The 27,808-nt window shown below is 39.0% G+C and overlaps 1 protein-coding gene and 1 long non-coding RNA gene across 6 annotated transcripts in view; one reads left to right on the top strand and one right to left on the bottom strand.

Moving 5' to 3' along the window:
- Positions 1-22,482, bottom strand: part of STAM (signal transducing adaptor molecule) — a 37,497-nt gene extending 15,015 nt beyond the window's left edge. The window contains exons 1-7 of one of the 3 annotated variants that reach the window (XM_082308460.1): positions 22,355-22,482; positions 10,329-10,413; positions 3,602-3,677; positions 3,419-3,514; positions 2,719-2,865; positions 2,358-2,448; positions 307-499 (exon numbers count right to left, since the gene is read on the bottom strand). In XM_082308460.1, coding sequence (XP_082164586.1) covers positions 307-499; positions 2,358-2,448; positions 2,719-2,865; positions 3,419-3,514; positions 3,602-3,677; positions 10,329-10,413; positions 22,355-22,394 — 728 coding nt within the window. In that variant the 5' untranslated portion in view covers positions 22,395-22,482. Of the gene's footprint in view, positions 1-306; positions 500-2,357; positions 2,449-2,718; positions 2,866-3,418; positions 3,515-3,601; positions 3,678-10,328; positions 10,414-21,951; positions 21,974-22,076; positions 22,141-22,354 lie in introns of those variants that run through there. The other 2 variants (XM_082308461.1, XM_082308462.1) reach the window with 2 other exon arrangements.
- A 288-nt stretch (positions 22,483-22,770) lies between these two features.
- On the top strand, positions 22,771-27,528 carry LOC309592251. 3 transcript variants are annotated; one of them, XR_014228540.1, is made up of 4 exons: positions 22,771-22,960; positions 24,328-24,420; positions 24,604-24,826; positions 24,917-27,528. It is a non-coding gene; the product is annotated as an uncharacterized lncRNA (long non-coding RNA). The 3 variants fall into 3 exon arrangements; XR_014228539.1 differs by having other exon boundaries at positions 24,688-27,528; XR_014228541.1 differs by having other exon boundaries at positions 24,604-27,528.
- Positions 27,529-27,808: the final 280 nt, after the last annotated feature.

Below are 27,808 nucleotides of genomic sequence, written 5' to 3'. Positions count from 1 at the left end.
TTAAAAACTCCACACATTAAAAAAACCTCATACTTACATGGAATTTTCCGAAGAATTGCACTGTACAAGGCATGTATATTACTTGTACATAAATACAATTTGTATATACACAGAAATCTTTATACAAGAATCTTTATGCAATTACGTTTATATGTAAAAGATCTAGGAGATAACTAAAGTATTTAATATGTAAATGTATTTTATTGCAATTATATTCAAATGTATGCTTCTACATAGAAGATAAAATTATTCCCAACTGATTTTTACAGTCTAATATACTTCTACTAGGCATTCTATATAAATTACCTGTCATCAAGGATAGTTATAAGTTCTCCAGCTTTAAAAGTTAATTCGTTGTCTTCAGCAGCCTCAAAATCATAGATTGCACGAACCTTTCGGCCCTCATGTTTGTGATTTGTTAAAAGGCTTGAGGTGCTCGGATACAAACTGGAAAGCGTCGTTTGCTGTTGCCTTTGTTCTTTCAGCGACAGTTCAATAGCTACAAAAGAAGAATTACTCATGAAAATTCCCTATGAGTTGAATGATATGAAAATTTAACTCCGTGAACACTTTTAGTATAATTCCATTCCTGTTGCATCATAATCAATTTCTGCCTTTCACTTAGAAATAATGGTAAAAACCAAAAAGATGATTTACAATTAGAGAGCACAATTCCGCCCACAGATTTGCTGAGGCTTTCAACATGGTCAGAATGAATAAATAGCACTTAAGCACAAACAGGATAACTCAGTGAAGAAATCAATTTTTTATTATTATATTATTGTTATTATCTTGAACTGATGTAAAGTGTTTACATTCTTACTAGCATATACATGATGCTCAATTTTTCCGGATTGCTTGAAACATTAAAAAGATACAGCTGTTCAGGTAGAGCTGGTCAGCTCTGTTAGATCAGGAGTCTCTACCCTGAATTCACAGAATCAGAGAATCACAGAGATTAGTTGAGGTTGGAAGGTCTGGAGGTCATCTTGTCCAATCCCCTGCTCAAGCAGGGTCACCTAGAGCTGGCGGCCTAGGACCATGTCCAGATGGCTTTTGAATATCTCCAAGGATAGAGACTCCACAACCTCCCTGGGCAACCTGTGCCAGTGCTCAGTCACCCTCACAGTAAATAAGTGCCTCCTTAATTCATAATTAAGAAAAAGATTTTTGCTTAGTCAAGCAAAATTCCATCCATTCTTGTTCTCTCCCTATCATTCCTTGAATAATTTTACATTTCTGGGTCATTTTCAATTAAAATTGACTGAGCAGAAAGGTTCCACTCATTAAACTCCTCTAAGTTTGTGAAAAAAATGAGCATGCTTAAGAAGGGACAGAGTGGGACACAAAAAAGAAGAGAACAAGCATCAGAGAACCCATGCAGAATCTGAACCTTTGAGACACAAATCCCTTGAAAAGTAGACTTTGGCGGGTCAGCTGTTGAAGAAACCATTAGTAACACATACAGATGGGCTAATGGTGATTTAAATAAATCAATGTTATATTAGATAATAGCTAAACAAAAAAAATTTTCTATCAAAGAGAGGAAACTGCAAACATTCGCCAACTACTAGTGCAAGAACTTCACTCATACAGTGTTACAACTTTAAGCCCAAAGCCATGCCACATCCAAGGGCTAACATTTGATGTCTTCACATTGCCGAAGCTTGACCTCAAAAAACAGTACCTAGACCATAAAGGTCAAACCACTGCAAGAGTAACTCTTCACACGTCTCTGGTATAGGAACATTAAATGACCTTTAAATATACCTTAATACAACAGTAAATCAAAAGAAACCATCCTAGTTTTGTTTACTGGGATGCAGTAAGACATTTAACAGCCACTTATGCTTACAGCAATCAAAGCCTTAAATTATACTACAGAAGCAGTATGCAAAGGAATAGAAGTTTAAAGCAATACCAAGTTATACCCAAAATACTGAATCCAACTTTGCATACAACTTATACTATAATCCTTATTTTCGCCTTCCATCAAATGTTTAAATTGCAAACGACTGTGCTCCACTTGCCCCAGGAAGAGGGAAAATCCAAGTGCATAACTTGTATCAAACATGGAGCATGTCCTTAACATGAGATTTTGCAGATTTTTTTTTTTTACTGTGTTATTTCAGTTTGGCAAGGGAAAAAAGTAAAAAACAGGGATTTTTCATATTTTTTACTCATAGAATAGTTTTAATCTCTAAGCCTCCAGGAAGGGTACAAAAAGAAAGGAATAGAAATCATAACCACATTCCATAAATATACTATTCACATAGAGGAAGCAAACAAAACATTTGTTCCTGCTTTATTTGATATTTACCAATGTATTCATCAGGACAGCAAGTAAATGCCCTCACCTTTAGCTAAATCCTCCTCTTCCTTTTTGTTGGCTACTGTACCAGGATCTTTGGCAACTAGAGCTGGACTTGCTTTTGCCTGTTCAGCAGCCTAGCCAAAAGTGAAAGATGTAAAAATTAATTCAACAAAAAACTGACAATGCTTTGTTCACCATTTTGATTTGTATTCATCTGCAATATAAAAATCTAAAGTAAAGCAGAGAATTTCATGCCTCAAAGGAATGTTTTATTAAGACAAGAGAGATTTCATTTTGCTTGCAAAACACATTATAGAATTCAAGACTACAAACTGTAAAATACAGAACTGAGGATAAAAAGAATTTGTGATACCCTTTAAGAACAACCACAAAAAATAATATACCTGTGAACCAATAGCTGGGAAAGTAACTCCTTGCTCCTTAAGATTTTTTATCATAGCAGATATTAAACTAAGCTGTGGGTCATTCTTGAATTCATCAGTCCATTCCACCATAAGGGCTTTCAGCTTTTCACAAACTTTTGGATGACCCTGAAAGCACAGTAGAAACTAGTTAAATAACGTAGGAATCTGTTCTTAATTCCTGAATTTCAAATAACTTCATGTTACCGTCAATGTAAACTATATAGACACTTTATTTTGAAGTCAAGTGTATCACTAAGGGATATCTTTATTGGAAAGGGAGAATAGTACACCAGCATTGTGTTTGTACTAGTACAATACGTACTAGGCCCAAAATAGAGTAAAACAAGCTTATATAAAAGCCCTTTATTATCTCCATTTCACCACATCTGTATTTAGTGTTTCACTGCTGTTATTTAACATGAAAATTAATTTGTATATTTATAAATTCATACACCACACACCACCACCCCTGAACAAAATACATGAGTAACTCTAGTGTGAAGTGGCATTCAGGAAGCTCTTTCTCACAGCCACAGTCTTCCCAGAAATCTTGTATCCTCCCCCACACCACCAAATTTCCAGTCCTGCAAAAGTAGATTCCATTCCACTTTCAGATTACCCCAATTCTCTGTCTGACTTAGCTTTTCTATAAATTTTATAAATCAATGCAATAGATTACCTTATTCAACACGTTGCTTACTTCGCTGGCAAAATCTCTTGAACAGACTTCTAAATGAAAGATTTTACCACAGTTTGATACGCATGCTCCTAGAAGCTGAAGAAAGAAAGATTAAAACTCAGAGAAGATGTTTTGCAATATAACTTTTCAGGAATGAAAAGCACTACATTAAAAAAAACCTACTGTTAATGCTTGCATAGCAACGTGGGGATCTTTATGGTTCACCCTCTTCATAATAGAACGGAGACAGTCCTTAGGCCTAAAAAACACAAGACAGATTTAAAAAGATGTAATGGAATGAACATTTCCTACTGCACACATGACAATGCATGACAACGTTAACAGACAGCAAGCTCTCCCGAACACAGTCAGTAAATTATTTAGTATAAGTCCAACATTAAAAAAAAAAAAAAAAAGAACGCCATTAACAGTTGTAGCCATTTCTATCTGTAGTATTGCTAGCTTGCTTATTTACCAAAACTTCTCAGTAAGTTACATTACCTTTTGTAGTTAGTGAGAATTACTGTAAATACACCAGAAATACATAAATTCCCTTACAATTAGAGAACTGTAATTCTCTGTAGTCCATGCACCTCCTCCTCCATATTTCGCATACATATCTAAGGACACTTGCTTACATACTGATTATCAACACCCTTTTGCTACTTACTTTTTTTTTAAATTACCACCACTATGTTCCTTAGAGTCTCCTTTAATCTACAGAATAACATTTATAAAGAAGATATGCAATAAACCAACAAGCACTAAAAAAATTGTGAGGCATTCTACATCAAAGTTTCAAAACAATTAAATACAGAATTCAAGTCTTACCTATGTTGTGGTAGATAGAAAAAATGTGAAAATGAAATCTAAGGAAGAATTTGAATGGGAGTTTCAGACACAGTTTAGCATATTAAAATCTGTGTGACTTTCTGTTATTATGTTCCATCTTTAAAGGTGGTGGAAGGCTGAGCAAGGCTGGGCTAGGAATTATCATGGGTGTACAAGCATTATCTGGTGAATAGCTCTGAAAAGATAACCCTGAAAGAGGGTAAGTAGGGAAAGAGGAAAAAAGAAGGTAAATTTAAACTAAGAGATTCTATGCATTTCTGGAGTATTTATAGTAACTGTTTTGGTTTTTTTTGTTGTTGTTGTTTTGTTTTTTTGTTTTTTTTTTGAAGCAAAATTATTTTTCTATTTAACTGACATCCAAGAACTAACATGAAACTTAGGTATAAGTTACACCACTGCTTGGCTATACTATATTTGGCAGTGTCTACATTTTACAGAAATGTCCACTTCATATTTAGTAGTACTAATTATAGAAAATGCTGTCACACAGCAAGACTACATATCACTCAGTGTATACCTTCATATACCCAATTACTACAAATGAAGGCTATAAGACAAGAACTGCCTGTTACCTATTAATTATCCAAGACTTCTCATATGTTCACTTTAATTGAGAAAGAATACATGCTAAAATTTTCAGAAATAACTGCTTTTTTTAACCATTCATTTATGAGTAGGACTATCAATGTGATATGAGTGCAAACACAAAGAAGTGCATGTCCATTAATTGTTAAGCCAGTATTTGTAAAGGTAGGATGCAGGATCAAGAGCTTAGCAGTTCAGAAAAAGGACCATTAGCCTAAGAGTTTTTTATTAAGGAATCCAAAGTCTTATTAAGAAGTAATAAAGTAACAAGAAAGCATCAAAACCAAATGGTCTTCTGCATGTGTCAAGTACAACTTTGAAAAGTTTAAAAAAAAAAAAAAAAAAAGAAACCCCTCAGTCATTCATAAAAATGTTTTAAAAAAAAAAATCTGCTTGCTTATATATGTAACAGAAACAATCAATATTTGAGTATTATTGTTTTAACATACTCAAATGTTTAAAAAAATATTTTGATTACATCTACACAAAAAAAAAAAATATCCAGGCTTACCAACGTGCAGTCACGCAGACTAATAATCCCTATTCTAGACAGAACTGTAATCCTTATTCTAACTTCAACTTAATTCATCATACAATTTAGTTTGTAAATTATTAAAAGCACTACGCAGCAATCAGAGGGAAGGCCCACACCCCAATTCTATTTATTATGCATCTCTCCATACTATACAAACACTGGGCCGCAGTTCTGCTCCAATGATTCTACAATCAGAATTTCAGAGGCAGCACAGTGAGTGGAAATAACAAATCAGTAGGGGGAAAATAAGGCAAGATACTATAGAAGCTATGGTATTACATACTAGTATATCCAAAAAACATTCACAATAAATTCCAGTTCTAGTTTCAGAGAGTAAAAAAATAACGTATTTGATTATATTTTATTTAACAAAGACAAAATTAACAGCAATTGGAATCTAAAATACTACTCTGCACAAAGTATTTCATAAATTTTCAGGAATTTACTGTTCATTTACAGTCTAAGATAACTGACTGTGGGGCTCAAGACTACACAGGTGACTCAATTTTCCTCCTTGCTCCTTTAGAAACAAGCTAGTCAAAGAGCTTTCTGGTCAGCCTGTAGACATACACTGCAATGACTATGTAAAATGCTACTGAGATTGGGTAACTTGAGGGGAAAAAAAAAAAAATAGAAGTTAGTTTGGAAGACTATCAAGTAAGCAATTTTACTGTTCTCTCTTGTAGGAACAGGCACAAAAACAACCAAAGAAGAATCAGCTAACCAGAATACTGACTCACTGAGGCAGTGATTAATCCATAAGGAATCAGGACAAAGTTAGGCAAGCAGCAATATAGACAAACCATTTCTCAATGACAATTTTTCAATATCCATCCCCACCCCTAATAGAGACTGCTGCAATGAACATTTCTGTTTTCTCAACCATTGGTGACTTCATTTTTTTTTCAGCCATCATTTTTATTAAGTAACTTTTCTGGAGAAAAACTGAAGTTGTGATAGTTTCAGAATGATATGTCTCATTAAGTTAATAAAAAAGGTACGACCATCTCAAAGCCAAATGCAGACAGAATTAGACTTAGGAACTGGCTAGCACTAAACTGAGTGAGGAAAGGGGCGGGGGGGAGGGGGCGCTTCATGCTAAAATATACCATATGTGGCCTTTACTTTTCCCTTTTATGCTGCTTAATGAATCATTCAAATGTTATAGCGTTATTTTACTCAGAGCTGATAAACTATAGATTCGGTTGTGTAAGCATTTTCATTGCAGAAAAACAACACTACGCAAAAATCTATACCTTTCCTGTAGTCAGATAATTTAAAATGCCCGTCAAATATGATAGAATTTTTTAAAGTAAACAAGTTTTCAATAATGCTGTATAAAAACAGAAAAAAAGATTGCCTCTAATGGTAAAACCGTTGTTTTAATCATGTTTCCATGTTGCTCATTGAACTACCAATATTCCCCAAAAATGGGATGCAAACAATGTAACACACAACTGCTGAGCTGTATGAGTCCCTAAAGCAAATTCAGAGATTAAAAAAACACGTTGATTGTCTCATAGTTAGACAAATTTTAGATCATTTAAGAACCTGATATGCGAAACATGTAGAAAGTATCAAGTTAATTCCACACATGTGGCAATACTTTATATATACTGTTGTAAAAAAAGGCATATTATTAAAAATTTACTGTCCTTCCAGTGTTTTCTATGAAAATTCTGGCATCAACTCTAATCAATTAGATTTTGAAGTTCACCAAAAATAGACAGTCAAAGAGAGAGATTCAGTGGAATTCTAATTTGCTAAAACCTGTTTTAGTTGGTTGGGTTAAGGGAAGAAAGATAAAATTTTTAGCTCTTGGCAATTCTCTGTAACCAAGGTATTGCAATGTAAAAAGTAACAGTAGCAGGCCTGTTACGGAACTGTAACTAATTTATCTTAAAAGACAACGTAGCATCTTTGTAGCATAACAGGTTTCCAACAGTTAGTCTGGATGCAAGCAAGTTGTTGGCAGACCTAAAATGAGACAATATGCCATGTAACACTATGGGACAAAAAGTGCCACTTAATGAAGAATAGTCCTTCTAGTCTACTGTGGCTTCAGCTGTAAGACGATCTACATCTAAAATGCTACAGGCATGCAATGGAGCTTACAGGGTGGTACAAAGAAAACCCATACAGCAGAGATTTTATAATCTAAACTTCTGCCAAGAACAGTAACAGACAGCTTGTATAGGACCAGAATTGGCTAAAAGATTAAAGCAGATACCAGTTAAGAAGACTAGCACCCTTGCCACAGGAACTTACACTGCAGGAGAATTTCAAACAGAATAGCATATTGATTTAAACTTCTTAACAGGGAACTTTGTCTTCCTTTGCTTTGCTACAGCATGACACAAAACAAAGAAAACCCACTATCAGCAAGTTTTAACAGAATCTGAATTTAAGCAATGAGTCAGCTGGAAGCGTATTACAAGCAGGGTAAGTATTACAAAGGTTAAAGTCACAGCCAGGATAAAACCACTGTTTTATTAAGAAAACCCAAAACATAAATACAAAAAGAAAACAAACAAACATAAACCACAAATCATAAGAGAAATTCCAGCTGTCCCGGAGAAATTTAGCTGCACATTACCAGAAGATCCCTAGCTTTGTCTGTACGCCCAAGCAGCTGTCTCTTGCAGCTACATACGTTTGAGCATTGTTCAGGCTAAGTTGCTGTGAGACTAAATCATGCCTATGGAAATGCTTTCAGTGATTAAACAGAATACTGAAGCCTTCAATAATATAGTTATTGGTACAGGCTCAGCATCAACATGCACAAGGAGCCAAAATGCAGTTTTACATATACAGACCAACATGAAACATTATTAACAACTTGCCAGCTGTTAACTACAGTTACAGACAGCAGCACAGAAGTCCCAGTATGCCATGCTGTTTTTAAATATACCTCTAGAGACCATCTCTAATCCCAAGGAATAAGCTTATTTGCAAACCTGTCCTTTGGAACAAAAGTCTCAGGTGGGAATTTGCTGTCTGGCATCTCATACTGTTTTCCACAGTCTTACAAGGCAATCCAAGTCGTTCTCAGAGAAGCCTTTCACTAAACAGCAGCAATGGCATAACTCTCTTTTTGAGGCTATTCCTTACCTGAATTGTTACAGGGAATGCTTGGAGAAGATGCATTTAAAACATTTCCAAAGCCTAATGCTACACTGAAAAAAAACCACACTATAGATACACTGAAATAATGTCTTTAAACTGTATTTTTTATTTGCTGATTCAAATTATACTTTAACTTTTCATGTCCAAAAAACAAGTGCATGCATAAAGCCTATGAGAGAGCTCACTAAAGAATCAATAACAGAAGCATTAGTGGCCCATATTAAGATGTGTTTAATTTAATATCACATTTTCAAAATGTACATTTATCAAAGCCCTGATGTCAGAGAACAGCTTCGCAAAACAAGGGGAAGAAACACAGAACCTCATTGCTTTCTGTGACAAAGACACTGGTAGTCTGGTGGTGAGGACAAGGGAAGGGCAGCAGATGCTTTATACCTTGGTTTTAGCAAAGTTTTAACAGTTGAAGGTCATATAGTCTCCTTATCACCCAACCAGTGAAATATGGGCTGGAAAAAAAGGGTGGGTGGAAAACTGGCTGGCCTCCTAAGCTCACAGAGTTGCCACCAGTGGTGCAAATTCCAGCTAGCAAGCAGTAATTAGTGGGGTTCCTCAGGGATCTCTGCTGGGACCAACACTACTAAATGTCTTCGCTAATAACCTGAATGATGGGAGGCAGCGCACTCTCAGCAACTTTGCTGACAACAGCAAATTGGGGGTAGCAATCGATATACTGGAGGGCAGGGCTACTATTCAGAGGGACCTGGACAGGCTGGAGAAATGGGCAGACCGGTACTTCATCAACTTCAATAAGAGCAAGGGCAAAGTGTTGCATTTCGGACAGTCTGCACCAGCAAAGGCCAGGAGCTGACCACCTAAAAAGCAGCTCCGCAGGAAAGGATCTGCAGGTCCTATTGGGTGACAGGTGTCAGCAGCGCAGCCTGGCAGCAAAGACAACCAACCGCATCCTGGGTCAAACAAGTGGTCAGCACAGACAGCAGGGCCAGGGAAGTGATCCTTCCCCTCCATTCTGCACCTCTAAGATTGCATCTGGAGTACTTTGTCTGGTTTGGGGCTCCCCAGTGCAAGAAGGATATTGATACACTGCAGTAAGTCCAATGGAGGGCTGCCAGGATGGTCAGAGGAGAGTCACACACAAGGAGAGATGGAGAACTGCTTTCTGTCTTGAGAAGAGCGGACTAAAAGGGGATCTTACTGCTTTCTACAACTAATTAATCAGAGAATACATGGGACACAGCCAGAGCTGCGGAGCCATAGGACAAGATGCAACAGGCAAGTTGGAACAGGGGAAATTGTAATCCGATTGCAGGATTATTTATTTGTTTACTTACTTACTGTGAGGGTAGTTAAATACTGAAATACTGAAACATGTTGCCCATAGAGGTTGTGGAAACTCTGACCTTGGAGGCATTCAAGACTCAACACGGTCCTGAGCAACCTGATCTAATTAGACCTGTTTTGAGCTGGGGGGTTGGACTAGATGACCTCTGGAGGTCACTTCCAACCTGGATTCTGATTCTGTAAGAAAAATCCCTCATGAAGTCTCCTGGGTTTACAGTGACACTGCTGAAACATACCAGTTTATTTATTCTGTTACATTGGTGAAAAGCTGCTGTCCACAAGTCCTAATTTTAACAGATCAGCTAGTATCTCCAAAGGAAGAATTGCAAAATATTTGAGCAGAAAATCTATATCTTTTACTTTTAATAAATTTAAATTAAATTGAGCTGTTGCAGAAGTCTATACAAGATAACAAAAATTTCATTCCTCTCATCTGAGACTGACATAACAAAATTAAAAAAGTCTGGGGAGGAAATTTCTAAAGTCACTTACCCTGTGCGTGACTGTCCAACTTTATCACAGATGTCTAAGATGAGGCCCCAGTCCTCTGCAGTGTTCATCTCACTGGTTGCTTTCTCTGATGAATAAAGTACAAGTAAAACAAAATACAAATTTAAAAAAAAAAAAAAATTAACAAAATTGTCAACAAAGATGTTGCAATATTACCTCTTTGTATATTGCTAAATGCATGACAAATCCCTATATTTAATAAACTCATATATTAAAACTGCTATACCTAATTCTTTTTAATTTTCAAATGTTCACTGGTGGCCATGAATTTAAACTCATAAGCAAATATATATTTGGGGGTTGTTTTCCCACGTAATAAAGATATACCCAGAATATGACAGTAGTAGTATCACTACCAACAGATTTTTTTTTTCCACTTGGAACTATAAAGTTTAATAGGATATGAATACCCAAAGCATTAGTTCATTGTTTGCAGAGTCAGATACAACCGCATTTACCACTTTCTCAGACACTAAATTGCTGTCTTGCATTTCCTTTCTATGTATTACAACTCAATGAGGAGGATACAACAATTCATTAATAATCACTAAACTTTTATCTCCCCATTCTCATCTCTGCTTTGGATGATATATTCCACTGTTTCTTTTCAGCTGTAGAGACTGCTGAACCAAAGCTAATCTCATAGAAGCCGTTGGGACTCTTTCTTCCAAATCTTTTGAATAGGACAAGAAGAGTCCCTGCTGAAGAGCAAAGAAATAGAGAGGGTAGGTGGAGAAGAAATAGATTCCACTTCAGAAGAAAATAGAGACTCCCTCTCTATTTCTGCCCCAGAAAAGCTAGGTACACAGAGGATAACAATAAATAAAAGTGTTAAGAGGAAACTGAGTATTATAATACAGCTGAATGGAAGATTATCTAAACACTGATAGATCAGATCAGGGCTGCACAGCACAAGGGAATGCACAAGCAGTTTCCATTATTCACCAAACAGAAGGAGAATGGGCACAGAATAGTACACAGACTTTGTTTCCTATCCCTGCTTCATCTGATATTCACCTCAATCCACAAAACACAAAATATGCCTCAGCAATGAGTACCGTCCCTCAGGGAATGCCTCAGACTACTTAGTTTTATGAAAGGAAACAAAGATTTCCTATAAAAACTTATCTGCCAGGAAAGATTCATTATCCATATCAGCACTTGCAAGACTGCAGAGAAGAGAAAGACAAAGCAAAACATCTCATCACCAAAAGTTACTAGGAGTTATTCGTCCTAAAGTTGATGGCTTGTATTTATGAATGAGTTTCTCTGTCCTACAAATTGAAGTCAGGTTACAGTTAATTAGTTTCTTAATTCAGAACAAAAATGCAGAAAAACAAATCTCTATGGTTATGTGCTCTCAAAGTATTTCTGAGGAAAAATTAAACACTGCCATATACAACTCGAATGCTAACACATCAGTTGCACTGCCTGATGCAAGGAAAAGAGCAAAGCAGTATAGGGAAATCCTAAATGGAAGTTAGTTACAATTCTATATGTTCTCGCAGATAAACTGAAAGAGCACTGCCTCTTCTCTCTAAACGGAATCAGAAAACTTATTTGATTACAGAAAATGGTCATAATCAACAAAAATATGAAAAATTCTGCGTAGACACCATGCTAACATCTAGCACTAAGATATAGCAGCTGATCAACCAATCACTTTATTTTTCTTTCAGTCTACTATTGTTCCAAATCATGTTTAGGACTAGTATAGCTAATAATCAGAGAAATTCTTGATTTTTAAATCTTGTTCATAAAGGAAACACATCAACTGTGAAGCAAAAATTGAGAGGAACACCATAATGGCAGAATCCACTCAGAATCCCAACTAAAAATGCCACAACATAAGAACAGAGCAATGAGACTGTACCCTGCTTATATCAATTAACATTGTTTCATTACTCTAGAATTTCAGTTTTTAGTTGGGGATACCTTATAAATACAAGCAAATGAGACGTGGCGGAGGGCAAGGAAAAACCCATAGCAGAACCATGCATTGTACTTTTCCTGCTTGTTATTTATCGTTTTAATATAGCCAGCTCTCAGTCATCTGTAGGCAGAATACTTGTGCCACAGGTGGTAGGACACCTGAACTGAATGCCTTGTGTAGAGCCATCACAGGCCAAGATGGTCTTCTGTGATCATAGTCCATGAGCACAGCAGCTGTACTGCTTCCAAAGCCAGCCTCAAGTCTGAGGCATCGTAACCGCTTTTTTGAAACACAGAGCCTAAGCGGAGATGTACCTGAGCTGAAGGTGTGCCTACACGACATTCCCAAATCTGAAAACAGCTGATGAGCACAGTCCAGACACACACAAAGCAGACCGCATGGAGGCAGTTTAGTTCCAGGACTCCACTGTTTCAGTTCATTGCCAGTTCTGCTGGAGCTGGACCAGCTCCAGTCAAAGTGCGTCTGCATGGTGCTCTCCAGAGCCATAAGTTCCCACCAGGCTGAGAGCTCACACACAGCCTCGCAAAGCCACACCGTTCACTCGCGCCTAACGCTGTACTTCAGTTAGCACATCCTTCAGCAGTCAGAGCTGAGAAACCCAGCGGTACTGAAACTTTGACCTTTTCCATTATTCTACATAACAGACAGTTGTCTGTACTTTTGGCAACAATTGGTCCTTCTTTCCTCACTGTGTCATCAGTGAGCAATGGCATGGCAATCGGTTATGTCTTTTACAAACCAAAAAGTAAAATAATGCATGCTTAAGGTTTCAAAATAACAACCAACTGTCTTTTATGCTAATTTAAATAGTTTGGCTAAAACTAAAAATAAGATGGTGATTGATGAAATCCCTGATCCATATCAACCACACCAATTACAACCTTCATTTTAATTCTCAGTAAGAACACTTTGCAAATTTATCCACAAGTACAATTACAAGTTTTCTATCATGGCTGCTTCTTGGAAGTTGAACTTAGTCCTGTATAAAAACTGGCATTTGCTTGCAACACCTTCCCCGTTGTTAGTCAGGAGATTTCCTCCACCAACAAACACTAGATAGTTTCTTACTAAATTTCAGTCTGAAACCCAGCTTCATTGTGTACTTTCTGTCTTCTGTAGTAACAAGCATCCATTAATTCCCTTGGATAATAAAATTAATTGTAAAACATGAGAAAAAATATTTGCCTCGAGTTTTAGTTAAATTCTGTCTCAAACAAGGGCAGTTAAAAGTTAACAGAAGTACACTATCTGACATTGACTGCCCACAAAAAAGGCCACTATCTCTGTCCCAGCATTAGCCAGTGACTCTCACCTTTCACCACTCTAGGAACAGGAGCAACAATGACGCTTTGACAAAATTCCTATGTTGCGTCAGTGTTTTGTAGACAGAATTATGACTTAAAGCTACTTAAGTTAAATTACTTACACTCTTATCACTTAAAATCCATGAACGCTCTCTCTTCTAACATGAGGCATACATTCACAGCCAAAAAAAACTTTCAGTACTTGCTTACCCTGACCAACAGCTGGCACCCTACCAGCCTTCAGGTACAGCTGACATGTCACTGTCAGATTCTATCTCAGTACCAAAATGGACTCTGATAGGGAGGGAAAAGCAGAGATTTGTATTTAAAGTCTTAGAGTAGGTTAGCACAGGACACAGAAGATAACTTAAACTAGAAATGTTCATCTTCCACCTCTGATCAAAAAGAATCCTGCCATAGCAATATTAATGTTTACTTCAGACCCTATCCCTCCACCTCATCATTGCTACAAAATCTTACTCAACTTAGTGAATGCCAAGCCAGGATCAGGTAACATTTCAGACTTTACTAAAACAACTTTTAAAGACAGCACTGGCTCCTTCATGAAATCAGTGTTCTTTATAACTTATTAATGCTATGTCAAACACAAAGAAAAACAGGACTATGTAACACAGAGGTATACATGATGGAACTTTGGACACAGTTTTCCGAAACAGCTCTCTCCCATAAAGCTGTATCACTCAAATCTGAGGCACTGTTTTCCTAGCACAAGCAAGGCCTACAAATTAATGTAGTTAACTTTAACCAGTCCAAGACTATAAAATCTTACATTGCCTCAGATTGTAATTAGTAGTTTTTAATTTTTATGACTGCTTTTTTTTCCTTTTTTTTTTTTTTTTTTTTTTCATTACGGGTCTTCAACTTTCACCTTTATTTTTCTAGGAGTTATTTAAAATTATTTTCTTACAATTAATTCCACAGACACACACAGTGGTAAGCACCATCATTTCAGAGGAAAAGAATACTTAGAACTATGGCTTCTTTGGGCAACAATAATAACAATGATTCTGCACAATATAAGAATACCTTTCTAAATGACATCAACAATTTATTTAATTCCTAAAACAAAAGCAAGACACACAAAACCAACACATATTTTTCAGCACAGAGCATGGGATCACTACGCTTCTCCCTTTATACTTCTTCTGTACTCGTAACACTTATCATACTGAGCCAGACCAATTCCATCTTGCCCAACATTCAGTCTCTAATATGTATTATACCTAAAGAAGCAGATGCCTAGGAAAACATAAAAAAGAATAAGGTAAGCATTAGTTGTACTTTTGCCTACAACACACCTTTCAGCGACCAACAATTTGCAGCTTCGTAACTCCTGAGTCAGAAACGGTGCTTCAACCACACAAACATAATCATAAATCGCATATAAAACAAATAATTAAGAAAGGGTTCTGAAGCAAAATGCATCTCATCTGACAGAAATCTCAGCTGTGTCTATATCTTCAAAATTTCTCAATAAGTTCTAGAACATAATCTCCTTCAAATAAAATATCTAGATGCTGACATCATACTTCCAAACATATTTTCTGCCTTTTTTTTTTTTTTTCAACTAAACCTCTGAATGAAATTTATACAAACCTGAACATCATCTGCCTTCTAAAGAAAACACCATTCCTCAGTATAAATGCTCTCTAGTCTCACTGAAATACTGTACCAAAAATGCAGGAGACAGCGTTAGACCTATTGATCAGAAGCCAGGCCAGAAAGATCTAAATATATGAGTTACATTACTTATACTTTGGTTGTGGTGAAAGTACACAGGGTCTCGCATGGGCTCTTTTGGAACACCTAAATAAAAAAAGCCTCTCCTTGTGTTGTAAAGTTCATTAATTTTGCTAAGGCCCCATTTCCCTCCAATTTACACAAACCTGGAGGCTTGGAGCATCGATAAAATTCTGTTTTCTCCTCTGGTTTTGTGCATTATTTAGAAGTTATAACCAACGCAAAAATATTTCCACTGTGATCCTATTTGAAGTTCCCTACTGCATACAAAACACAACTGCAGTTGATCATTTTAGGACAGAAGAAAAAACAATAATTTCCTAATAATTCATAATTGTTCTAAAAGAAATTTATCATCAGATTTATAAAGTACTATTAGACAGAAGAAATGTAGTACATGCTGAAAAAAGCCACTGCCAAACTTAGTGGTTGACTGTTTAGGTGCTTGTAAGGAAAATATAAATATTGGTGCAGATTTTCCATGCAAATATATGTTAGTCACCTTGATTTCTCTGCCTTAGTTATGCATCTTAACAATAGCATTTTACTACCTTATTAGAATTTTGCAAGAGAATTTTGCTCTCATCAATGTTTGGATACTGCAGTGAATAGCACGATGCATTTCTTAAGGCAGAAAACTTAAAGACTACTCACTGCTAACAACATTTTTAGAGGGAAGTCTTGGCAGGTTTGAGCTTCCTAAGCTTTAGATTTTAATTAAGTCTATTTTTAAAAAATTCCAATCTTAGAACTGAGCTATGTTTCTGCTAGAAAGTCTCAGAGATGTTAAAACTACCTAGAATTTCAAGAAATAACAGAAACAGATCAAAACACCCCCAAACCCAACACTTAAAATGTAAATGATTTGAAGCAGTTAAAACAAATATGAGTAAAACCTGTCAGAATATTCTACTAAACTAAGGTTTCATGGGCATAATTCCATTTCCCCAGTTGCACATCTCTAAAGTGAAATACTGAAGTTCTCACTAATTGAAATTACAAAGAAAAGAATGGGTACAGAAAGTCTTCACTCAAGACCAAATTACAACCAGTTTCTTGCATGATAAAAAAATTCTCAAAAATCCATTATATCAATGTATACACCACAGAATAAACACAAAAATTCAAAACTTCCCTCAGCCTTCTCTCCTCCTCTCCCACTGAAATCTTGTTTTCTTCCAAAAGGCTAAATAAATAACTTTCCCCCTCTCTATATAAATGCAAATACTTAAATTCCAAAGCATTGTAAAAACATAAGTGTAACTACTTCATCTATTCAATAGAGTTTAAATAGTCCTGAAAGACTGAAACTGATTGCAAATTTTTCTTTTTGCAGTCACTCGCCAAGAAATTCTGATTACATACCATTCCACATCACTGAAGTTAAAAGTAATTAATTTTGTTCTTTTTGCCTGTCAAATAAAATGAATAAATGCATTTGTTGGCCCACTCTACCAAAAAACACCGCTTTAATACTAACCACTAGCATGCTCACAACCGCACTGAAAAATACGTCCAACCAGATTCCATTTAGACAAGACTGAAAATAACCTCTAACAGCCAATGCCACCATAGCAAGAAACTAGAATTCCCTGTTGAACCATTAACTGCAGTAAAGCTATTAACCAACTTCTTCAGTTTAACTGTATCCCCATTTACAGTATTCCTAAAAAGTCCTTATGGGAGCACTTGTAGAAGGTGTCCTATGAAGGCACTGCTAGCCAATCCAAGGCAAAGCAAGCAGAGGTGACTGAGCTGACATGAGGCCACCTCAACTCGTTCCTTCAGAAGACTATGTAGGATCTCACCGTGCATGAGGCAGCCTAGCCAAGACAGACATCGCTCAACTCGGTAAGCTGAGCAGAGTGAAGACAAAAGGATTCAAGATCTGGTAAGACAATGCTGAAAACAACAGTAGGACAAGCCGGGCAAAAATAATTTAGATGTTTAGACGTCTTATGGCAAACTCTAACAAATCCGTGGAACTCAAACTACCTTTCACCCAGAAATATTACAACAGAGCAGGAAGATGAGCACATTAGAGATACATGAGAACGATGATGATTACTCTGTAAACAAGGTGTATCACAGGCATGTTATACTAAGAAATGGTGCCAGGATTTATTTGCAGAGCCCCATAAACCAAGCCACAGTAGAAGCGGCATTTCAGAAGGAAGATCAGCAAGAGACTTAACTTTTCACATCAAATATACAGTGTTATTTTTATCAGCTAGAGGAACAGATTTTACATGTTGGAGAACTACTTTGATTCTTCTGAATTTTTATATTCTAATGCACACTGTCACAGCTGAAATGAGGGGAAGCACTTAAAATGACAGCTCTTCCCTGAGAGGAAAGAAAAAGAATCACCGGGAAAGTACATTCTACAAAAACTCCTTTGCCTATGGAACATACTATGTTGGCTTCAGATTGCCCAGCTGAACTCAAAGTCTGGGGATTCATTTTCAGAAAGGGATACTGACAAATATTTTCTTGTTGGCTATTACACAGAAGAGTTATTGCACTGATTTTTATCCTGTCAGCATTGCCATTTTTCACTGAGAACACACACCGAAGGCATCTTTAGTGAGAAGTTCTTGTTTTTCATAAACATTTATAAATAACTGAAAAGGGGGGTAGCTATAGCTCCTTTCCCACACATTTTCTACTCAGCCTCCTTGTTAGCTCACAGTTAATAGCCTTCTCCCTAAAACAATGCTGAGAAAAGCAGTAGGCCAACTTGGGCAAAAAAGTGCCAGCCTCATGACAAGCTGAACCAATCCTTGGAATTGGTTATCTTCCCTTGGAATTGGTTATCTTCCCTTGGAATTGGTTATCTTCCCTTGCAGCCAGAAGTTAACTCACAGTCTGCAGTCTCCATAATTATCTGGGGTCAAGAATCTCCTCTGCAACAATTTTCCCTCCTTTTGGCAAACCTGGCCTAAACAGAGAAAAGCCCAGCTCAGAGAGACATGTAACTGGTGGTTTTGAAGATGCTGACTAAGCAAGGGGATAAATCTAAATAGCAAGAGTATTTTATTACAAGAATCTGCACCATGGGAATCATGGTCAAAGCATTTCTTACATCCTAATATATCAAACTATATGCTGTGGTACCTTAACATCCCTACTTACCTACAATCATATGTCATTCATGCATATCATTAAGTATCTAAAGAGCTGTGAGCATAAAATGATCATTAACTGCTATAGTTAATAAAACATGGGAAAAATCATTGCAAGTCGCATCAGGTTTACAGTTCTACTACATTACTGAACTACCTGCTTAATTTCCTATTACTGTAAATAGTAAGCCTGAATCTTTCCTTTCTTCCCACTCCTGTAGTGCCTTAAACCATTACACCATCTACATTTAGAACTAGACTAACATCCAAAGCAAATGCAAGAAGTGCCTTCTTCCTTTACTGTGCATAAGCAAGAAAAATCATGCAAAAACCCCCGTGTTTTTTTAAACACCTGCTCTTAATATAATGTGTGATTTTATGACAACTCGTACCAGAACCTGTACTTATTGCGGCTTATAAAACTTCAGAAATAATAAGCTTCCAGCAGGGAGTAAAAAGTTCTTCCAGTTCTCTTCTTACAACATAGATTAAGTTCACAATGCTTGACATCAAGTTAGAATAAAGTATGCACTACATTAACTCCAGAGTTACAGATTTTCCATCATCATATTCTATGATTTTATTCTTGAGATAACATCTAAATGACACTTCAGAACTGCTTTAGCAGTAAGTTCTTCATCAAACCTAGCCTAACAACCACTACATTACTAATTAGCCTGTCACGACAGATTATCAGACAGTCTTTTGGTTCTTAAAGCACATTTCACCATTATTTTGCCTGCATCAAACCTACAGATAAACCTGCATTTCTCAGGAACAATTCTCTGGGAGTAATTTTATGATTAAGGTTGTGAAATATGGCAGAAATAGACTTCCCATCAAACTAATAAGAACACCATTAATTCTAACTCCTTAAATGGAGGATTAGAGCCTCTTAATTATAACCTCAGCAGTCCAGTGTCTTGCAGGTTTTTTCTTTTGTTGAATTCCAATATTATGTTCCTTATTTGGACACACTGCCAAAGGTTCCCAGGCTTGATTGTGAAAATCCACACCAACTTGCATCACCATTGATTAGTATCCCTTCCTTTTGAAATAGTCCTAAATATGGTAAAAAGAGGGTTCAGAAAACAAAAAGTATTTGGGATTCATCCAGAGATTTGGACTCTTTGAGGATGACAATGGCTTACCTCCTCAAATCTCCGGGCACCTTAAAGCATTCTTTAATATTATTAGTTTAACAGTAGCCTTAAACAACATTCTTTTGCCAATCACACCTAAAGAAGAGGTGCATCCCTCAAAAATCTCTGTACAAAGTTGACACTAAATGGTAAGCTATTATGGATGACCAGGTTCCACAGCAGGAGCATGCTAACAAGACTAGCCAAATGCTGATGACTGCAGACAAACTGAGAAATTTCTCCTTCTGAACTTAGAGATACTTATGCTCCTCAAAACAATGGAAAACAATTTAGTTCCAGATGTATTCTCTGTAATCCATCCTCCTAAATGGTTCCAAAGTCATTTCCAACTATTACACAGTACTGATTAGCTGTCCAGTAGACAAGAATGTACAGCTATCACAGCAATGCTATCAACTACACCAATGTCCAAATTCATATGAAATTAAGAACAGCTTTTGACTGCCTTCACGCTTCAGGAATCTGATTTGCAAAAGAAAACTCTCTTGCTGGGCAAGAACAAAGGCAGAGCACTCAACTTTCATTCTGAGAAAAGAATTGAAAAATAACACTACTGCTTGACAACTTTTGGAAGTTTCCCGAGAACACGAGAGCTTACTTTACAGCTGACGTTATCTTATGAAGCCTGCCAAGAAGTTCATCCAGATAATAGCACATTCCCAAAGGGCCTTGGGGAAGAAGGGCCCAGGGACACTTTCTGGGAGACTTTATCATTCCCGTCTCCCTGGCAGAAATTCAGTTAAGTGATGGATAAAGGCAGCAGGCTCCTGAAAGTAGGCTGCCACCACCTGAACAGCCTGCTGCTCCTTTGGTCTCCCTCAGGACACCATGAAAGGGGCCAACGGAAAGAGGCTGTGTTTACTGGTGAAAATTAGCCCATTGCCCACTATCTGCTTTTCCAAGAACAATTTGGAATGGAGTGGCGATTTCCCTGTGCTCATACAGTTTACAGAATAATACTTTTGAAAAATACCTACTGGTGATCATACTAGGCAAGCGCAGTAGGTAAGGTGTTGGCATCCTCTGCACCTAGAAAACAGCAAATAACCCACCGAAGTAACAGCTGGGTGCTACTACCCTGTATTATGAAACTTACAGTGCTGACAAGCATGTCTATCGGGCTTAGCTCTAGAGAAACCCACTCAAGCAGTCTGATCTTCACTGCTAGACAGTGGTCTTCAGAAGTAAAAAAGCAAACGTTTGCCTTGAATTTGAACCTCAGCTATCACTTTTTAATCTTATTAGTTCAAATCATTCTTACAGGTAATATTACCAATGTTTCAATCCTCTAATGGTCCATGGAAAATGGGCAAGCAGTGCAATCTCTTCCTCATTTTCAACTGCCAAATTACACTAGAAGACAGCGAAACAATTAGAAAAAAGTATTCACTACTTTTCAAAATAAGTCATTGTCAACTTTGCCACCAAGAAAATTATAAATTGAAGGGCAGTCTCCAGTGGAAAAGTGTTCTTAACTGTTCAAAACAAGAAGAAAAGCAAGCTATGCTGTATTAAGATGCAACAGACTAATAATCACTGATAACATACATACAGAAGTTGTGTCACAGTCCTTCCTTTATGCACTAACCCTTCCCCCCAAAAAGATACATACTTTTCAAACAGTTTTGAGTTATTTTTTTTAGAGAGCTGGAAGAATTAACTCGGAGCCTGGACTTCTGAAGTTGGATAAAACATTAAGAAAGAAACAATGTATTTGTACTTGAAAGCTACAGCAAGTATAAGGCTACTAAAGAAATTTGTTCCAAGAAACATATACAGTGTTATACTGCTGTAAGAAGATAACCTAGGGTGGGGGTTACTTATCCAAACATGAGAAAAAGTCCCTTTATAGTATGCTGTTCCCCAAAGCTTTCATCACTCAAAGTAAAACAGGCATCAGCAGCAGGTAGGAGACAAACCGTATTACACGATCACAAATCAGACGTGCAAAACGAATTTTTAACTGCCTATATGGTGTTTTACCTTCAGTTTGGACACATCGGCACTCAGCATAATTTTTGTCAAGTAAAAGCCAGACATTTCCTCTCCATCTAGTTTGGCCTTGGAACAAGCAAGGTAGGGATGAAACCTGATCACCGCACGTCAGGTTTCACTTGAAAGGGAAAAAGAAAGCTCCCACAGGAATTCACTTCAAAGCACTGAATACAAAGCGCTTTGACAATTTTCTCGTGCCTGTCTGCGAAGCAATGGTAGATGGTGCTTTTTACTTTTCATCCTGTCAGCAACCCTCCAGCATAAGCATTTCTCACTACTTGTTTTGCTGCGCCGCAACGTTACCTCTGCGAGGCAGGCCAGCCCGTTTCCCACACGCACGCCCCCCCGTGCTCGCCCCCCTCGCTCGCAGCCCCACGAAGCCAGGCGGGGCCCGCAGCAGCCCCCGCCGCCCCGGTGCTGTCACCGACCAGGCCGCAGCCACCGCTGCCAGGAGGCGCCCCCGGCCCGGCCGCTCCCCGCCGCACCGTGACGGCCGGCCCGCCCGGCCCGCCTGCTCGCCGCCGCTGCCCCCGGCTCCTCGCCACACGCCAGGCCGGGCGGGCGCCGGCCAGCCCAGCAGCAGCAGCGGGCTGGGGGGGAGCGGGCCGGCCGCCCGCGGGGGGGCGGAGGCGGGAGCGGGGTCGGAGGGAGGGCCGGCCGCGGGGCTGCCTCAGGGGGAGGCCGGGGCGCCGCGGCAGCCACTCACCCACATCCTGGTCGAAGGGGTTGGTGGCGAAGAGCGGCATCGCGGGGCGCGGGGGGGCGGCGCGGCCACCCCTCCCCTCCCGGCAGCGCGGCGGCGGAGCGAGAAGCCCTCGGCGGCGGCGGCGGCGGCTCCTCCTCCCGCCCGGGGTACCTCCGCCGCCGCCTCCTCCCAGGGCCGGGGAGCCAGCCCGCCGCGCGCGGCATGCTGGGAAGCCGGGGCTGGCCCCGCCGCCGCCTGACGGCCCGCGCCCCGCGGCCCCGCCGCCCGCCCCAGCCCCCGGACCGCCCCGCGGCGGCGGCAGCGGCGCAGCGCCCGGGGAGCGGGGCCCGGCGGGCGGGAAGGCTCCTCAGGCTCTTTCCGCAGGCACCCGCGGCCCCAGCGGTGCCCGGCCCCCGCCGGGCTCCGCAGGGGGGTGGGCGGCCTGGCCTGGCCTCGGCTGCCGCCCGGCTCCCCGGAGGCACCGGCACCGCCCCTGCTGCCCCCCGGGTCGGCCCCAGTCGGCCCCGCCGCCCCAGGCCAGGCAGCTTAGGGCCGGCGGGACGGCCCAAGGCGGGGGCTTATTTTATTTAGCTCTGCTGAGCTCTTTCGTGCCTCCCTAGTTGGTAGGTGAGTCGGCTTCGTGCCCAGCCACATTCGCTCCCTATAGAAAATTTTCAGAGCTTGCTTATACATCGGGCTGAGTCTTTTCATTGTTCCTGCTATCACGCTTCTGTGGCCTGACAGCGAAGGTGCAGGGTGGTGGTTATGGGGGTGTCTCTCCCAGCACGGCATGGGAGCCTGACCACTTCTCCACGGTTAGATCCTGTTGAGATCAGTAGCTATCAGTTGTTCACAGGGCCTCGAATATCCCATGGCCTTCAGCTGCGCAGTCGTATCTTGCTGCTTCACTTTGTACGAGTGTCTTGTTGGCTTCGATGGGATGTATCCCACGATAACAATTTGACTCATAGGATATGACACGTTCTGCGTATTCCTGCTGTCACATAAAACTCAAGTCATTATCCTTAAGAACTTTTAGTACTGTTTAATTACTCTGAACTAGTTGGATTGCAAATTAAACAAAAAAGGGCACATGCACAGACGTCAGGGAAGAGTCATAGGCATCTAAAAGAGCAATATGGGCACATCACAAGAGCACAAACAAGAAACGAAAAAGATGCTACTACTGTCTGCAGTGCAGAAACACTGGGTGCAATCAATAGCACTAACCGTGCTCAATAATGAATGTGATTGCATGCATTAGGCAGACTTCTGACACATCAAACAAAAACTGCACACCAAGCCTCTTCCCACAGGGATTTACACTCATTAGGCACTTCCTTATTTTACTAAATTTTTTTCCAGAGACTTGAGTTTTGCTTCTTTCCCTATCCACAACAACTGTTCTCAGCAGCTGATGCAGGTCAGCATTTATCTACTGCTTAGGACTGACTACTTTTAAGGAATTGCATGTTTTCTTTGGATTCTGCCTCAATTCAACGACATCTGCTAGATATTCTCAGAGGATGCTTTACCTCATCACCATTCATCATCCCCCATTTTGTTCGCAAAAGACATATGGTGGATGTTCTCAGAGCCTGTTTTATCCCCTCCTTTTTCATCCCTTCCCTCTGATGGGTTTCAAAATGAATTGTAAGAATCCCTTCAAAACAGGCAGAGCTTTTGTGCAATAGTCCTGCAATAAGAGTAAACACAAGAGATGTGAGGAACTGGGGTTTTAGACTGTCTTCAGCCTGAAAGGATTCCGACCCAACCTTACTTCCCAGGCAACACCCTGCTCAACATTTTGAAAAAGGTAGTCTATACTCCGGGAGCATCTTAAGGCTCTGTAGTCATGGCTCATGTTTTGTTTCTGTAACAGTATTTTTCTGTTGAACACAGTGTGAAGTACAACAGTCCTCTGAATGCTTTGTGTTACATTGTGTCTCCCTCTTTTCCCTGTCCCATGACTCTGGCATTCTTCCATGGCACAGCAACGGGTGGTGGTTGGAGCACTCTTCCACAAAGTGTGGGGTTTGCCCTCTCAGGCACAGATGGCTGCGGAAACCAGCTTTTCCACCTTATGTGTGAGTAGTATAATGAGTATGCTATTAAAAAAAGGTGTGTTAAGCTTCCTTTGTTGGACATAGTTCAAAATGTGTTTATTATTTCCCACTGCATTTGAAATGGGACTCGTGCTGCCTAAGTTAGCTATCTAAAAGTAAGGAATCTAGTTCAAAGGTACAGTCTCAAATTGCATCTAATTTCAGGGTAACTACAGCTGATAGAGAATGTAGCAACACTGCACTCCCTGTGCCCACAACTATGTGCTGCAACCACATTTCTTGTCTTAGATTTGGACTCTGATCCAATTCATCTGTGGCTGCACAATCAGCTGACCCAGCTGAAAACTACCGTGCTGCAGAAAGTTCCCTGTTGGATCATGTCACTCATCTGACTCACCTTGCAATCAGATCCCAGGCAAGGGAAGAGGTGGGAAGGCGCGGCTGGGGTCTGTACTTCACCAGACTGGGTCAAGAAAAACAGGCATGTCCAAGGGATTATTCATCTGTTCTATTTCAGACCTCCTTCCGAAGATGGCCTCCGCAACAGTCTGACTCTATGGATTTCACAGAGGACTTATCCGCCCAACAGTTCTCTGACTTAGGGCTTGTCTCCAGACAGCCTTATAGCAAGTTTTAGGTAGGGTGTTTTTAAAAAATATGTGCTACTTTTGTCCCAAGTAAACAGTCTCAGATGACGGGTACGGACATTTCTTCTTTCTTTGCGCACTTCATTTTTTACACAGTACTGTTGTTCAGATACTGCTAAGTGATAAAGGCATGTATTCAGTTAATTGCCAGTGCAACTTGCTTCCTGGATTTTAAAGATGTGACATACTTCTGAATTTGCTTAAGTAACTGTTTAATTTTGTTGTTTGTTTATATAATTTATTACTTATTTTTTAAATTATGACAAGGGTTTATCCATACCAAGATTAGTTCCGGATTCTGATGATATACAGTGTCATTTCCCTATAGTCTTCCGGTAGGAAAGGGTACTTAGGAACCCTTAGGTTCCCTTAGTGTTCCCTTAGGAACACTTAGGAACAGCAACCTATAAATGACAATCTGCTGCAGAAGTTTTATTATTTTTTACAGTCACTCAACTGACACACATCTGCATTAGACAAGCATATTTTTTAGAGGAAGACAAAAACATTATGGCCACGGAGGGGAAGTCCACTGCAGATCCAGTTTACTGGAGGAGTATTATATCTGTCATTCCCATTTATTTTAGCACATATTAGTTTGCTAGCTGCTGGACTGTAAAGATAAGGTGTACAATTCCAGAAAAAGGTCAGGCCAGTACACTTTTAGCAAGGAGACAGATATGAAGACCAATGGTTGTCTCAGCAATCAGTCACACTGACCTCTATTTTAACTGCATTTTCATTATAGTCCACTGTGTACTTTGCTTTCAGAACTGGAAGCTGGGCAGAAAAGAAAATCAAAGGAAAAGAGGAAGGTTCAGAACAGAGAAAGTGCCAGCAGTCCATTTAATCACAGCTTTTGTCTTTGACAGGGCAAGTACAAGATGTTTTGGATGGCATACAAGGTGCTGTAATGCATAACAATACAATGATATGATTAAGACAAAATTTATCCCAGTCACAGGCCACATGTAAATGTTCTAAGTACTGGACTACAGTGATTGACTCCTTATCTATAATTTTATTGTACATGTCCTAATACTTTGCAAGCATCCAGGTTGCATGGCTTACTTATGGTATTCTTATCTATTTCTTTATATAAAGAGAATATATGAAACATATCAATACAGTAAGTCTGGTGTCCTCTGTTATACAAGAATTCAGGATAAAATTATTTAATTGTCTTTTTTGGCCTTAATATTTATGAAGTATGCAAGTAGGACTATACGCAGCATATAGCTGGAATTCCCTCAAATCCATGTAACTTTAGAACTAGGCAAGTATTCAAATAATAAACTTTTTGAAATAATTCAGTTTGCCCTGCCCACGTTAAAAATTGTAACATTGTCTTCTCAATCCTTCTGTATTCAAAGCAGTGCTTGCAAACCAGCTTACATGAAGTAATATTTCATATGTTTATGCTGCAGTTTTGTTAAATGATTTTGGATAACGAGTTCACCAAAGCCAAACACAAAAATGTGTTTATACTATTTGCTTTAGTAAGCTTATAGTGATATATTGTGATATACCCATAAGAAGCAGATAATCTGGGAGCTGCTGGGACCTCTGCGTGCCTGGGCTTCCCTGGGGATGCTGGCAGGAGCATCACTCTGTGCCAGCTTCCTGACACTGCCATGGAGAACCACTTGTCCCAGTGCTTTTTTTGGCACAAACACCTGTTCTCAGTGTGGCCAAACTGACTACACCCAATATGGTCACTTTTTCTTGCTGATAACTCAGACCAGTTTTCAACCAATGATGAGGTTAAAATTAATCTCTTCGTTCTCTACCACTCTTCTAAGAAGGAAAATAGAAATACTTCCACTGACCATAATGGGAGTTAGATTGGAACATTACTCCCTTGATAAAGAGCCCTTTTTAACTCAAGTCCTTGAAGTAAAACTAAATAACAAGCAAAGACTGCGTGTGCTCTGAAACTAATAATGGAAGCAGTCTCCTCTATAGGGACTGTAGTGTCACTCAAGCAAGGTACAATTGAAATACACTGAGAATTAGAAGGTATTTTTAATATTATTAAAGTGTTTTTTGGGAAACCCTGTGAAAAATCTGCCTGATATCTCTTGGCAAGGCAGCAAAGCTTCTTTATTTAAGAAAAATATCACAACTATTGCATAATATAGGGAAGGGAATTTAAGAATATCTTACTTATGCTAACAGTTAATTTTCAACATGTACGTTATTTTACTCGCGTGAGCAGTATCATTGAAGTTAATGGTACTAATTTTAAGTTTTGAGCGTTTTATATGTGTATCTATATAATTAGAACATTAGAGTGGAGTTAGCTTCTTGATACAGCCAGTCTGCGTAGTGTGCAAAGGTGCTGACTGCACAGATTACAGTCAGTGGGACTGATCTATACATAAATCTATCCAAGCCTAGCAATGCAACAAAATGTCAGGATAGTTAAACAGTGATACAGTCCAAAATATGCCATAAAGACAATAATTATAGTACAGAGTCCAATTAGTCTATTATAGCAAAAAGTACACTGAGTTTGGATACACCAAACTCAGATGAGCAGGATAGTCCTGTCCCTTTAACATGTGTGTGTCCTTAATTATTGCAGTTTGGGCTATAGTTCTGCTTCTGAAGAGGATTAAATAGAACAATACATAAGGGCATCGCAAACTGGTGCTTTTCAGAACATAAAATAAATATACCAGTGCTTTTCAGATATATAGAATCAATAGTTTTCATACAAAGACTTCTAAATGTTCACACCAGAATTTTTGTATTTTTAT

Source organism: Platalea leucorodia (genome assembly GCF_965183815.1).
Source record: "Platalea leucorodia genome assembly, chromosome: 1".
Taxonomy (NCBI): Eukaryota; Metazoa; Chordata; class Aves; order Pelecaniformes; family Threskiornithidae; genus Platalea; species Platalea leucorodia.
This window is presented reverse-complemented; position numbering and strand designations above follow the sequence as displayed.